Here is a 15,127-nt window from a genome sequence, read left to right as displayed (position 1 = left end):
TTATTCTGCAGACGCTGAAAAATTTAAAGTCTTGTCACCTTACAATTAATATTCTGAATTTCAAATTTTTCTACTTCCCAAATGACTGGAAATAGAAAACATGAAACAGATTAGCTGATGATCACACCACCATTGATTGGTTAAGACTAAATGAAGCCCCTAATGCTGTGAATCCCCTAAGCACAGAAAACATTAGAATTAAAAAATGTTTTTTTTTTCACTCACTGGGTGGCCTGTTTGCTGCCAAGTTTTTGAAGTGGCTGCCTTTTATCACCTCTGCTGATAGTCGTCCCGTTGTGGCATTATAAAGCAGGCCCACGAGAATTTCTGGGACCGAGCCGTGTTCAAGAGACTGGCAGGAGGATGTACTTCCACTACAGGACATTTCTGACACGCTCATTTGGGAGTCACAGCCCTGTAATCAAAAATGAAATCTTTATAGTATTTTGTAAGAAAGATATATTAAGAGAGACATTGTTAATGTCCTGTTTATTGGAATTAGGTAGGTAAATCATAATAAAGACAAGAGTTGCAAGCAAAATTCCCAAAATACTGGATTAGAAATGTTGTTCTTAGCATATTTTAGTTTCTGGATCTCTTTTCATTATACAGCAGTTAAAGGAATGATAGCAGATGAGAAGGTATCATAAATTCTTGCATGTCTGTATACAAATCGTAGAAGATAAATTTCTTAAACTCATAGTTGTTAATGAACTATCTCCTGAATGTAAAAAACAGTTTAATGATTTATTGACCTTAAAAGACTGACACAGATTTAGACTCAATTACATTAAATATAAACGTTTTAACTGTGCTTTTAAAGACGAAAATTGGCACACTTTGATTAAATAAACAACACAAAACTATCTGCTGCTTATAAATCAATGTGTAAAAACACTGAGCTACAGAAAGTCGGAAACAAAAGTCTGGGAAGACATTTACCCTACAAATAATAACCAAGCAGAAGTTGGTTATAGCTACATTAGCTTCAGCCAAGGTTAGCTTTAAGGCCATTACTAGAGATGAAGAGGTACACTCAATAATGATAAAACTTCACATTTACCAGGAAGATAAAATCATTCAAAATTTGCATGCACTTAATAACACGGGCTCAAAATATAGAAAGCAAAAACTGCCAGAACAAGAAAGAGAAATAGGTAAATCCACAACCAGAGGGGACTTCAGCGCACTTCTTTCAGTAACTGACCAAACAAGTAGACAAATAAATACCATAAGGATGTAGAAGATTTGAGTATCACAGTAAGTAAAACTGACCTAATGGCAAAACAGAGAACACCATATTCTAAAACTACAGAATATACATTTTCTAAAGCATGCAATGGATTTATTGCAAAAATATTAAAAAAAAAAGAATTTCAAAAATAAATTTCAAATGATGGAAATCACTCAGAATATTTTTTAAAATCAGCTAGAAATCAAAACAACCTTCTACTGAAGAAAGAAATCCCTATAAATTTGGAAATTAAGGATACAAATATAAATAATCCATGGGTAACTAAACAATGATGAAAAGTTACTTGAAAAGACTAATAAAAATAAATGTTGGATAGTCTAATTAAGAAAAAAGAGAAGGCACAAATAAAGAAAAAAATCAGAATGAAATGAGACACAACTACATACTTTATAGACTATGAAAAGATAAAAAAAATGAGTAAGAACAGCTTTCTTTCAACAAATTTGAAATTCTGATGAAATGGACATATTCCTTGGAAACTACAACTAACCAAAATGGACACAAGAATAAAATATCTGAACAGTCTTATTGAATAAATTGAATTTGTGGTTAAAAACCTTTCCAAAACAAACAAGCAGAAAATAAAACTAAACATTTTAGCTGGATGGCTTCAATAGTGAATTCTAATTAATAATTCTAGTCTTCAGCAAACTCTTTCAGATAAAGAGGAAACACTCCCCTGTTTCCTGTAAAAATCTAGCCAAACCTTAAAACCAAAACTTGACAAGGACAGTATAAAAAAATTACAGGATTTTCTCATTTATAAACTTAGTTTCAAAACTCCAAATAAATAATGAGCAAACCAAATCTAGCAACATGTAACATCATCCTTAATAATTTTTTTTAATGTTTCCTCTTTGAAATTGTAGATGTGACAATGATGCCAACTATTACCATTTCTAGTCAGCACTGTAGTGGGGATCCCAGACAGTGAACGTCCTAGCCTTACTAAAGGCAATAAAATGAAATAAAAGGTATCATGATTTGGAAGGGCTAGAGAAAACTGCCCTTATGTGCAGACTTATGTACACATGAAATGTGAACAAGTCCACAGGTGTATTACAGTTGCAAACAAAGGTAAAATTTTAAAATCCATACATTGTTATATACCAGCAACTAATGTGAAAATAAAACTTATTTAAAAACAGCATTTATTAGAACATAAAAAAATAAAATATCTAGGAATAAATGTACGAATGATATACAAGACCTCTATACTACTGAGAGAAATTTAAAAGATATACTATGTCAATGAATTAGAAGGTTCAATTTTGCAGTATTCTCTCCAAGTTGATTTATAGAATAAATGCAATCATAATCAAAATCTCAACAGGTTTCTTTGTGGAAATGGGGAAGCTAATTCTAAAACGTATGAGGTACATACATACAATGGAATATCATTTAACCTTAAAAAAGAAGGAAACCCTGGCACCTGTGACAACATGAATGAACCTGGAAGACATTATGCTAAGTGAAATAAGCCAGTCACGGACAAATACTGTGTGATTCTATTTATCTGAGATATCTACAGCAGTCACAGTCATAGAAGCAGAGAGTAGAACAGGGGTTGCTAGCTGCTGAGTGAGGGGGAAATGGAGAGTTGTTGTCCAACGGGTATCAAGTTTCAGCTGTGCAGGATGATTAAGTTCTACGGGTCTGCTGTACAACATAGCAGTTAACAATATGTATACCATATGACCCAGGAATCCCGCTCCTGGGCATATATCCAGAAGGACCCCTACATCAAAAAGACACCTGCACCCCAATGTTCACAGCAGCATTATTTACAATAGCCAAGACATGGAAACAGCCTAAATGTCCATAGACAGATGACTGGATAAAGAAGATATGGTATATTTATACAATGGAATACTATTTAGTCTTAAAAACCGACAACATAATGCCATTTGCAGCAACATGGATGCTCCTGGAGAATGTCATTCTAAGTGAAGTAAGCCAGAAAGAGAAAGAAAAATACCATATGAGATCACTCATATATGGAATCTAAAAAAAAAAAAAAAAAAAAAAAAGGACATGAATACAAAACAGAAACAGACTCATAGACATAGAATACAAACTTGTGGTTGCCAATGGGGAGGAGGATGGGAAGGGACAGACTGGGAGTTCGAAATTTGTAGATACTGACAGGCATATGTAGAATAGATAAACAAGATTATACTGTATAGCACAGGGAATATATACAAGATCTTGTGGTAGCTCACAGCGAAAAAGAATGCGACAATGAATATAAGTATGTTCGTGTATAACTGAAAACTTGTGCTCTACACTGGAAATTGACACAACATTGTAAACTGACTATAATTCAATAAAAAAACAAAAAACAAAACAAAAAACAACATGTGTTGTACACCTGAAAATTTGTTGAAGGGTAGATACCATGTTAAATGTTCTTACCACAACAAAAATAATAAAATAAAATACAAATAGGGGGCTCTGCTCTACCGAGCATCAAAATTTGTAATAAAGCTACATTATTTAAGACAATGTGACAAAAACAATGTATAAGAGACTATTAAATAGAAAACTCACAAATTAACCTATGCATAATAGACACTTAATTTATACCAAAGGTGGAACTACAAAGCAGTGGGGAAAGGAAAATCTTTTTAATAGATAGTGAGAGGACAACCAGCTATTCACACAGAAATAAATGAAAACTAACCTTACCTTAAAACATACTAAAAGTTTATTCTGGCCCTAAATATAAAAGGTGAAATAATAACTCTATACATTAAACTGGAGACTATATTCATGATCTTAGGGTAGGGGAAAACTTCCTAAATAAGACACAAAAGCATTAATCATAAAGTTAAAGTTTAGTGAATCTGACAACATTAAAATTAAGAATTTCTGACATTCAACAGAGACTCTTAGGATGGTGAAAAGGCAAGCCACCGGGGGGAGAGGAGGTCTGAAACACAAATAGTTCATAATTGGCTCAAATCCAAAATATGTAAAGAATACCTATAAATCTATAAGAAAAAGAAAACATTATAAAAGCTCTTGACAGTCACCTGGATCATCACTTTCACAAAAGAATGGCCAATAAATATATGAAATGATGCTCAACTTCATTAGTAATCAAGGAAAAGGAAATTAAGACCATGAGGTAACACTACAGAACAAACAGATGAGATAAAACAACAGTGTGGTGAGGACACAGAACAACGGAAGTCTCATATTCCAATGGTTGTACTGTCAAGTGACGCAGTTTTAAAAAATTTAACAAAACACGTATCACAAGGCTTGTCAATTCTGTCTGTCTATCCATCCATCCATCAGAAAAATGTGCAATGTTTACCAAGAGACATATAAAAGAGTGTCTTTAGAAGCATTACTTACAATGGTCCCAAAGAATAGAATGGATAAACAATTTGTGATGAGCTCATATAATATAGCAACTATACTGTACATACAGTATATATACATTATACAGCAATGAAATTAATTATAACTACCTTTACAAACATGTTTTTGAGTGAAAACTTTGAACCTGAAAGGATACTTGGCTGTATGGTTCCATTTACATAAATTTCAACAACAAAAAACCCAAAGAAAGACCAGGCAAAACTAAACCATAGTATTTCAGATGCATGAATAGGTCATAAAACTATAAAGAAAGCAAGAAAGTGATTAATATAAAAAACAAAACTGTGGTTAACTCTAGGGGTGCGGAGAGAAGGAATAGTGGCTGGGAAGGACATGGGGGTGTCTAGGGCTACTGGTGATGTTTTATTTCTTGACCTGGATGGCAGTCACATGGGTTGTACATTTCCATTTTTTCACCTTTATCTACTATGTGTTGGGTGGCACAAGAAAAAAGGTTTAATGAAAGAATTACATGACACAAGGATGCAACACATACAAATTAACAATGATAAAAATATTTAAGACTTTCTTTGAACATTCCTAAAGGGATTCACTCCATGAGTTTAAAAAATGATGTTTAAAAACTACGATACTATTTTCTATAACAAATTTTCAGATTAAAAAATTTTAGATTTAAATTTTTTGATTAAAAAATTCCAAAGATGTCTTATACAAATCTTCAAGTTTGAATCTACAGTTGGCTACACAAGTGATCAAGGAGAATTAATACATACGTGGGGGCTGAATTAACACACTGTACTTAAATTCAGAGGGATAAAATCTCATATTTTCATATCTAACTCTAAACCACAAAGTTTCAGAAAGCCAAAAGGAAGATAGATACATCTTATATTCCTAAATCATGAGTACACAAAACACACTGTTTGGTATGTTTTCATGACAGTTGGAGGAGAAAACACAATTTTAGTAAGTTTCAATTAGGATATATCATCACTTATGAAATAGTGTCAAAAACATGCTCAAGCACATTTGGTGCATTTGCTACATTAGGCTATTATACTAGCAGCATCTGTTAGACTATTGTGAAATACATTTTTCATAGTATAGCATTTTTCATATTAACCTGTCAGATAATAAGATGTGAATCTAGCATTTTCTTATCAACACAGAGGTCATATATTGTCAATTTTGTGCAACAAAGTGATATCCCAAAGAAGTCCTGGAAAAAATCTTTCTCGCTCCTCAGGAAAACAGCCGACTTCTCTGCCCATTTTACTGCTGCAAAAAATGTCCTTGTCTCCAAGCCCAACCAAAAAAAGCAAAAGTGATAAGATCCTTGGTGATCACATTCCATTTTAGTAAGCTCTGCTGAAATATAGCAGTGTTTAACAGAAAAAAAAATTGTCTTAAAGAGTTCATTCTAAATTTATGCCTCAGAAAAAGTGCTAATCTCACGGCCTTTCCATTGCCATCAGTCTCACTGCGTATCCAAGGCTGGCATAGGTGTGGCAGTCCAGGGTGATCACTGAGTACAAAGAAAGCAGTGTAGAGTAACACATAGATAGCGTCCCGCAGTAAAGACAAATTAACTACAGGTACTATATACTCAAGTGGCATCTCTCCTCCAACTATTCCTCAGGGCATGCGGTTCCATTCAGTGTGTTTTCAGGAATCTCTATCTACGCAAGCTGCAGACCCCATCATTAATTTATAACTGAGGCTTGCCTAGGTGGCAGTAACTGCAGGTGATTAACCCAAAGTCAAACAAATCCCAATCATAATTAGGTCTACTTAAAGGAATCAACCCACAGGCTCCCCAAAGTGTTACTTCTTCCCGTCTAACATAATATTTTATTTCTTTTTAATACTTCTTCTCTTTCCTCCTGAGTCCTCAGCCCTGGGATGAAGGATTATAAGCAATTCTGGGAAAGTTGAAAAAAATTTATTTTTCAGAAAAATGAGGGAACTCTATTTAATGTTTACCATAAGCAGAATTAGTGCTTAATTAAGACAGCCATAACGTGTCCTTAATGGTGTTAATAGGTTAAAATCAGGTAGGAACATGCAAATATAGAGAGAAAAACGTAAGATCAAAAATACAACAGAACGCCTATGAAGTAAATGTACTGGGCTTTTTGTTAATACTAGACTGACTCCACCTTACTTGTAACCACTTAACACTCAACGTTTTTAAGGTAAAACCGCTGAACGCTACAATGATGGTACAATACAAAGGTTACTATAAATTTGAATATTTTCTGTTGAATCTATTTTTATTGTGGATGGAAGATATTTTCTGGGTTTTAATGTAATTTACACATGAAATGCTTCCATTACACTTTTCTGAAAATGGGTGATGAGGGCGCAGAGGGTGCAGAAGTGTAAGCAGAGGGAAGTCACCTGCTGCAGTGCTGGTGAGTTTCACCCGCGGTAGCAGAGCTCCCTCCTCAGGGCTCTTTCCTAGCCCCAGGGCACTGGACACTGATCAGACTAGGTAAGCAGGAGATAACCAGAGGCAGCTTCACGAAGGAGAAAGCAAGACAGCTTAACTGTTCTTCCACTTCTACTCTGACTCCAATCCAGCGTAAAGGAGGAACATTCTGTATTCTGGTAGAGGCAGAAACACCAAATGACTCTAAAGAAGAACTTACTGGGATGAGCAGGGGATGGGTGGGCAGTTTAAATTTCAGAGTGGGGTCGGACTCAGGATACTTTTGGCTGCAAGTGACAGACAATGGCTACTGGCAGGGGATGAAGTGGCCCTCGCAGGCAGGGTCTGTCCCAAAGCAACAGGGTACAGAGATCCACTAAGAAAAAATTGATGTCTACTACAGAGCCCATTCGACAGAGCTGTCTGCCCTGCTCTCTCCCCTTTGGCCTTCATTAAGGAGCTGGTGATGTTGCTGCCATTATGCCAACTGTGACGACTTCCATTGGTCTCTGCTGGGTTTGCTGTGAGATCATTAGCCTTGCAAAAGCCAAGGAGGAGGAAAAGATGGTTCAGTTAAAGGGAATGTCATTATACTTACAGAACACAGCTCAGATATTCAGGTTGGGTACTGAAGAATAGAAAATGAAGTAAAAATTCTCTTTCAGAGAGAAAGTTTTTCATATTAACCTTGAAAACTTAACATATTGATAAGATAAGGTTTTAAGATACAAGGAAAATTAACTGTAAAATAAATAAAAACAAAATCTTCTATATTACCAATATTTGAGTACACCATCATGTAGAAATGGTCATAAAAAGTCGTGCTCTGATCAAAATCTCTATATGTATATATAGGTGGGTGTGTGTGTGTGTGTTTGTGTATACACACATACACATATATACACACACACATATTACTTTTGCTGCATTCAATATGAACATATTTAATTTGGTGTTTTTGCATATATGCTTATGAGATTGGCTTATCAAGTTTAAATTTTTTCTCACGCTCTCCAACAACTGCTATGCTATATAAACTATTTCAGAGGATGAAAAGGAAAAGTACCCAATTTCTTTTTTGAGACTTGTATAATTTTGACACACTAAGTAGACAAAAAGAATGTAAGAAAATTATAAACCAATCTCACTTATAAACATGTATCAGAAATCCCAAATTAAACATTGTTAAACTGAACTGAGCAAAGAAATGCGCGCACACACACACACATACATATATATTTCATCAAATAGGTATTAATCTAGGAGAGTTATTTTGTTCATTGAAGTTGGGTAAAACTTGCCTTTGAAACTCAACCATCTTTTTTTCCCCTTTCTTTCTTTTATGAGAATCTTTTTGACTACCAATTGAATTTCTTAATGGTAATGTCTTTCCATGTTTTCTACTATTTCTCAATCACATTTTAGAAATTTATATTTTCAATAAAATTGCTCATTTCATCTAAGTTTTCAAATTTGGTTTTCTACAGTCATTCTCTTTATGATTTTGAAATTTCCACTGAATTCATTATTATGTCCTCCTTTTCATTTAACATGTTTTTCTTTCCTGATCGGTATCTCCAGAGGTTTATCTATTTTATTAACAATTTAATAAACTATTTTTCTTTGATTAATTTCTCCTTGTTTTCTTTTTCTCACTTCCTGTATTGAAGAATGTTTAACTCATCAATTTATATTCTTATCTCCTTACAAATATACTTAAGGCTACACATTTCCCTGTAATAGTTATAACTGTACCCCGTAAGTTTAAGTGTTCTCATTTTGTTTGATTCTAAATATGTCTAATTTTCATTATGTTTTCTTCTCTGACTCTGAATTAACTTAGTGAGTTTTTTGTTTGTTTAGCTGAATATAAAGACTTGAGGGGTGGGAGCGGTAGGATAACTGCCTCTTTTACCTCACTTCCTACTACTCTGCTCATCATGGAGTTCCAGCTAAATGTGCCTCCTTGCTATTTCTTGAAGACAACACACACACTCTGGGCTCTAGGGACTGGCTGTTCCATCTGCTTGCAATGTTCTTTCTCCAGATATGCAAATGACTAACTCTTCATCTCTTTCAAGTCTTTGCCCATGTTATATTCTCAATGACTTCTTATTGAAATTACACCTCCTTTTCCATTAGCATTCTTTTTCTTGGGGGTGGAGGGCAGGGAGGAGGTAATTAGGTTCATTTATTTATTTATTTTTAGAGGGGGTGCAGGGGATTGAACCCAGCACCTTATGCATGCTCAAAACACTTGAGCTATACCCTCCCCCCCACAACTAGCATTCTTGAGTCTGTTCACCCTGCTTCTTTTTCCCCCATAATACTTATAACTTTCTCATATACTATATATTTAATTATATTTATTATGTTTATTGTATCTCAAGTCTCCCCTCCCCTCTAGCGAATTAAATTCCATGCAGGTCAAAATTTCTTCCTTTCATTAATGTACACCAAATAACTAGAGCAACGTCTGGTGTGTAGTATGTGTGCCACAGTTACCTGTTGAATGAATTTCTAATTTCATTCCAGTGTGGTCAAAGAATGGAGTTTACAGGATATTGATTCCTTGATATTTGTGGAGACTTCCTTTGTGGCCTGGCATATGGCTGACATTTCTAACTGTTACACATATGCTTACATTTATTAAGTAGAGGCCCCACGTGAAATCAAACTTGTTAAGTGTTACTCAAATCTTCCATATCTTTGCTATTATTTTCTGCCTGATCTACTTCTGCTTTTTTAGATTTTCTACATATTTAGTAGTCTCTTGGCTCACCATAATTTCTGACATCTTATTTCTTCCTTTTGAATTCAGTGTTCTTCTTATACAAGTATATGCTTTAGTAATTATTCCAGCAATGATCTATGAGTGCTAAACTTCTTTGTTTTTGCCTGAAAATATCTGGAGTTTACCCTCTTCCTCAGCGATAATTTAAGCAGCCATAATATCCTTAAGTTGGTGGTTTATTTGCCTCGGTACCTTACAGGTATTATACCACTGCCTTTTGGTATTTAGGGCTGTGGAGAAGCCTTCTGTTAGATAAAGTGCTCCCTTATATTTTCTCTGTGGTTACTTTTATCATTTTGTCTTTGGTGTTTCATCCGATCACTGTAATTTTTAGAGGGATGGATTCATTTTTGATAATCCTGCTTAGTACCTGATGACCTGTGTATTTCAAATGTTGCCTCTCACTTTTTCTAGTCTCTCATTCTGGAATTTTCATAAGAAAACATACATAACATTTTCATTCCACCCTTCATTCTCCTTACCCTCCTATTCATATTTTTCACTGATTCTATTTTTAATGACTCTATTTTTCATTCTAGAAGTTCCATATGGTCATTATTTAAATCTGCCTCTTGCCATATTGTCTTGTTCTTTCCTTGTGGTTCCTGTTACTTCTTTTAGCTCTTTATCCATTTAGAGCACATGCATTTTATAACCTTTTTCACAGTGTTCTATTAGTTCATGTCCTAGAGGTGCCAACATATCTGACTTTTGGGTCTGCTGATTGTCATTCGTGGTGGATCATTTCTTTCTGTTTATATTCTTTTTTTAATGTGAGCTCATCTTCAAGGGGGATTATTTCTTCTGTGAGAATTCTGTATCACCTAGGTTTGGCTACCTGAACAAAATAGGATGTTATTCAAGGAAAGAACTAAGGAGTACCGGGGACAGTATACTGGTAGAAAACCAGCAGTATCCATTACACCTTCGTATCTAATATTTATATTCTCAGTCTGGATTTAGTAATTTTTAGAAATACTCCTATTCATATCATAATCCTGATTTAATTTATTTGTGACCACACTTCAGGCTACTTGCAAAAAAAGTAATTAACAGACCAAATGCTGTTTTATCTTACTGAAGGAAACAGAACAGAATAGAAACAAGTAGTTTTGGAAACTCAGCAGTGTAAGAGTTTATTGAACGGCTGTTCTGCATAAAGCACTGTACTAGGGGAGAGATGAACTGATTTTAAGGCAGACTATGATAAAATGCCTTTATAGTTTATGGGAGAATGTAGGTGGGTGCGATAAACTTTGGGTATCAGAAACTATATTCCCGAGAAGTAGGCCCTAAAAGGATTTCAATAGGCATGGGGAACACAAGGAAGGGCACTTCAGAAACAGTGGGAACTAAGGCCCCAAAGTGGACAGCACATTGGTAAATAAACTGATCTGGCGCAGCTGATGTATGTGGGAGAGGGGTGGAAGAGGCAGCTAGAAAATAAGGCTGAAACCAAAATTCACTCCCCTCGCTAGGTGAACATGCCTATCGGGGACTATCCTGCACTGTAACCACTGCTCTGTCTGTCTTTCCTACTAGACTAAGTCCGTTGAGGGCAGAATCTTTGTTTTATTCATCTTTTTATGCCCCCAAATTAGTCTAGGACCTCTCAGTCAGCAAGCGATTAATATAGTTGAATGAAGAGAGTAAGTTGTGAAAAACATGAAAGGTGGGGGTGAGAAGACTGGACCTGCTCTACAAGCAGCAGAGAGAAAGAGAGGCACTGTGAACTGGGAGCAAATCTCACATCCACGTCTCAGAAAGGTAACATGAGACCAAACACGCGGCATGACGGAGTGCTTGGGCAGAGGTCACACCTTCCTCTGTTGTGCTGGTGACAAGTAAGTCTCTCCTGAGACAGTGCTTGTAGTCTGTCTCTGTGTACCTTCTATATCTTAAGCAAAAAATTGCAGTATTTTACCCTGTAGCAAAACATAGACTTAAAATATCTCATTTATTATAGCTATAATCTAATCTATCTTCTTACTGATGTATCGTATGTCTGAAAACTGCAAATGCTTTCTTCCTCTAAGATATCTGAGTCACTGGGAACAGTGACTAACAGTGCTAAGGGAGTCCAGACTCTGCAACCCAGGAATGTCCTCACATATGCACCTGGGGGAGTCATGAGCTTTTTAAAGTTGATCACTAAGCTTAGACTGCTAGGATCACAGTTATTCCTATGCAGGTCAATGTGTCCCAAATGTGTTAAAGGTTCCCTTTAAATAATTTATTTTAAATGAGATGGTTTGAATCTGTGTTTTTTGTATCAATAGAAATAGATATATATATTTTTTACTATTAAAAAATGAAGTAGAATGACAATTAGAAAATAACAGCCCCAAATTATTACAAAACACCTTCTAAGTTTTAGATTATACTCTGTTACCCACAGGCTACTGGTTTCCTAACTGTGGTTAGTGGAATCTGTTGAATTTCCTTTTTAAAATATATTTTTAACTATTTAAAAACTAAAATAATAGCAATACATGCACATAAATGAGTATGAAAATAGAGAGGTGATACCGTGTACCGGCAAGGAAAGCAAACCTTGGAGTCAGACTACCATAAGCCTGTCACTTACGGAATGTGACTTCAGCGAGGTACTTAGCATCTCTATGCTTTCGTTTCTCTATATAAAAATGTGGAATAAGCATCTACTTTCTTAGTAGTTATATCAACTGTTAACATATTAGAGAGCACCAGTGCATTTACTTGTATTGGACGTTTAGTTTTGTATCTTGGACTAAAGATTCACCTGCTATTTCTGTTTACTGAGAAGTATTTGGAGACTGCAGAGCAAGCTGTTTAAAAAGAGTTACCATTTGCAACCCTTATCTGTGTGAATCAGATTTATCTTTTTATTGTGCAACATTTTAAAAAGAAATAAATTGGGCTGAATTTCAGAGCTGAAGTAAGACTAAAATGTATTATCAACAATTGTATAGGGGGTGGGTGTAGCTCAATGGCACAGTGCATGGCTGGCATGTGTGAGGTCCTGGGTTCAGTACTCAGTTCCTCCATTAAAAAAAAAAAAGCAGTTGCATAACTGAAGGTATCTGTTCTTTGGAGGAAGACAGTTGGGTTTATAAGTAAACTCTGATATTTTGCCATCTGTATGACCTTGGGCATGTTTTAAAACTTCCTTGAAATTCAATTTCCCTATCTATAAAAGGAAGATAGAAATAGTAGTATCTCAAAAACTTTATTCTAAATTTTTTGTTCATCAAAACAGCTCCATTACATTCAGCGTTTGATGTTATAAATCAATAAAAGGTAAGATTTCTGTTAGTAAAATGTCAGTTTTGTCTGCTTTATATATTTGGGTTACCAATAATATTTCATTTGAAATAAAGAATGTGAATGCTTGAAAAACCATGCACCACATTGCCTTCTGTTTCTGAATAGTCCATTCAAGTGACCAAATTTTAAACACTGTAAGACTGTGCTGCCCCCTGCTGACCCAGTTTCTCTAATATATTTTGAATCTTCCGAGAAGCTAAAACTTATACTTCAGTATTATATAGTTAACTAACCGTGCAGTAGGCGGGAAGACTATAATAATGCAGATGGTGAAATACTGAATGTAGCTTTAAATAATTTATGAAATCTGTCAAGATACCTAACTACAAACAATCTGCTAGTGGGAACAAACAAACATCATAAGGTTCTCCCTCCCAACTGTGTAATACTGAACAAATTTAGATATCCCATTCCAAATAGCCACTACAATTGCTATTGTTTGAAGTGCTGCTGACACCTTGGGGAAAATTAGCTAAATATGTACATTTTGGCTTCAATTAAATCTTCAGTTATTTCCCTGATTCTTTCACTGCATTAATGGCAATGTGCTCTTTCTTTGCCTACATTACAGCAGCACTTATATTTTGGTTAGCTGTAATGCACAAAAATTATACTTTCCATGCCAGAAATCTTAGGCATTTTCTGTCTTTAATCTCACATATCCAAGCAGACACATCTAGGTGGTTTTTCCTTTAGAAATTGGTTCGTTCTTACTATAAAACTTCTCTAGGAGAGTCTTATCACCTAGTAGTGCAAAGAATACTTGACAAAAAATCAAAAGAGCTAAGAGCAATGCTATCTGTTGCCAGCTCTAAGACTTTGGGTAACTTACCCACTGAGAGCCTCATTTCTCTCCATTATAAAATAGAGATTCTTGTTCATGGCCTGTCTAGTTACAAGGTTACATGAGTTAACATCTGGTAAGTGTTTTGAAAAGAGATCACTATAAGACAAATTTACTTCTGTAATTCAACAGCATCTCAGTTAGCTTTCCCTCATTCTTATTCTTCCTGTACACCATCATCTATGCACTCTGCCATGAGTGTATGGAGGGAGACATGGGTGGACAGCAGGCAAAGGAGAAGTCTCCTATGTTCAATTAGGTCATCCTCCTGGTTCAAAGTCTGTTTTAATTTTGATTCTCTGAAAGTTTGGCCTTGCAGCTCTCTCCTGATAATGTCCTTAGATTTTACTTAATTGGATGATCATTTTGAGTCTGCTTACCACACTCTGTGTTACCCACCTGCATGCCAGGGGAAAGACATGAGACACTAGTAAACTAGATGTCTACAAAATTAGCTTTGATGGTGACATACTTCTACTTAAAAATACTTGAGGGCAGAATGGTGAAGTGAAACCTTGAGCTATAATTCATATCACAAGGTTTTCAAAATTAAAAATGAATACCAAAAAGTCAAATAACTCAATCAAAAAATGGGCAGAAGACCTGAACAAACATTTTTCCAAAGAAGACGTACAGATGGCCAGCAGACACAAGAAAAGATGCTCAAACACTGCTAATTATTACTGCAAATCAAAACAACGAGCTATCACCTCGCACCTGTCAGAATGGCTATCTCAGAAAGTCTACAAATAACAAATGTTGGAGAGGATGTAGAGAATAGGGAATCCTTGTACACTGTTGGTAGGAACAAAAATTGGTGCAGCCACTATGGAAAATGGTAGGGGGGTTCCACAAAACACTATATGATCCAACAACTCCACTCCTGAAAAAAATGAAAACACTAATTTGAAAAGATACATATAACCCAACATTCATAGCAGCACTATTTATAATAGCTAAGATGTGGAAGCAACTCAAGGGCCTGTCAACAGATGATTGGATTAAGAAGATGTGATATATATATTCGATGGAATATTACTCAGCCATAAAGAATGAAATACTGCCATTTGCAGCAATGTGGATGAACCTAGAGAATATTATGCTTAGTGAAATAAGACAGAGAAAGACAAATACTGTATATCACTT

At 35.3% G+C, this 15,127-nt stretch overlaps 1 protein-coding gene across 4 annotated transcripts in view; it reads right to left on the bottom strand.

Annotated features, from left to right (window-relative positions):
* The window catches only part of SYT14 (synaptotagmin 14), a 138,727-nt gene that overhangs the window by 4,690 nt on the left and 118,910 nt on the right, over positions 1-15,127 (bottom strand). For all 4 annotated transcript variants that reach the window (XM_010992146.3, XM_010992147.3, XM_064477155.1 and 1 more), the window contains one exon: positions 226-415. In XM_010992146.3, the coding sequence (XP_010990448.2) occupies positions 226-415 (190 nt within the window). The remainder of the gene's footprint in view (positions 1-225; positions 416-15,127) is intronic.

Source organism: Camelus dromedarius, chromosome 21 (assembly GCF_036321535.1).
Source record: "Camelus dromedarius isolate mCamDro1 chromosome 21, mCamDro1.pat, whole genome shotgun sequence".
NCBI classification, from domain to species: Eukaryota; Metazoa; Chordata; class Mammalia; order Artiodactyla; family Camelidae; genus Camelus; species Camelus dromedarius.
The sequence above is the reverse complement of the archived record's forward strand: the minus strand, read 5'-3'. Positions and strand labels throughout refer to the sequence as shown.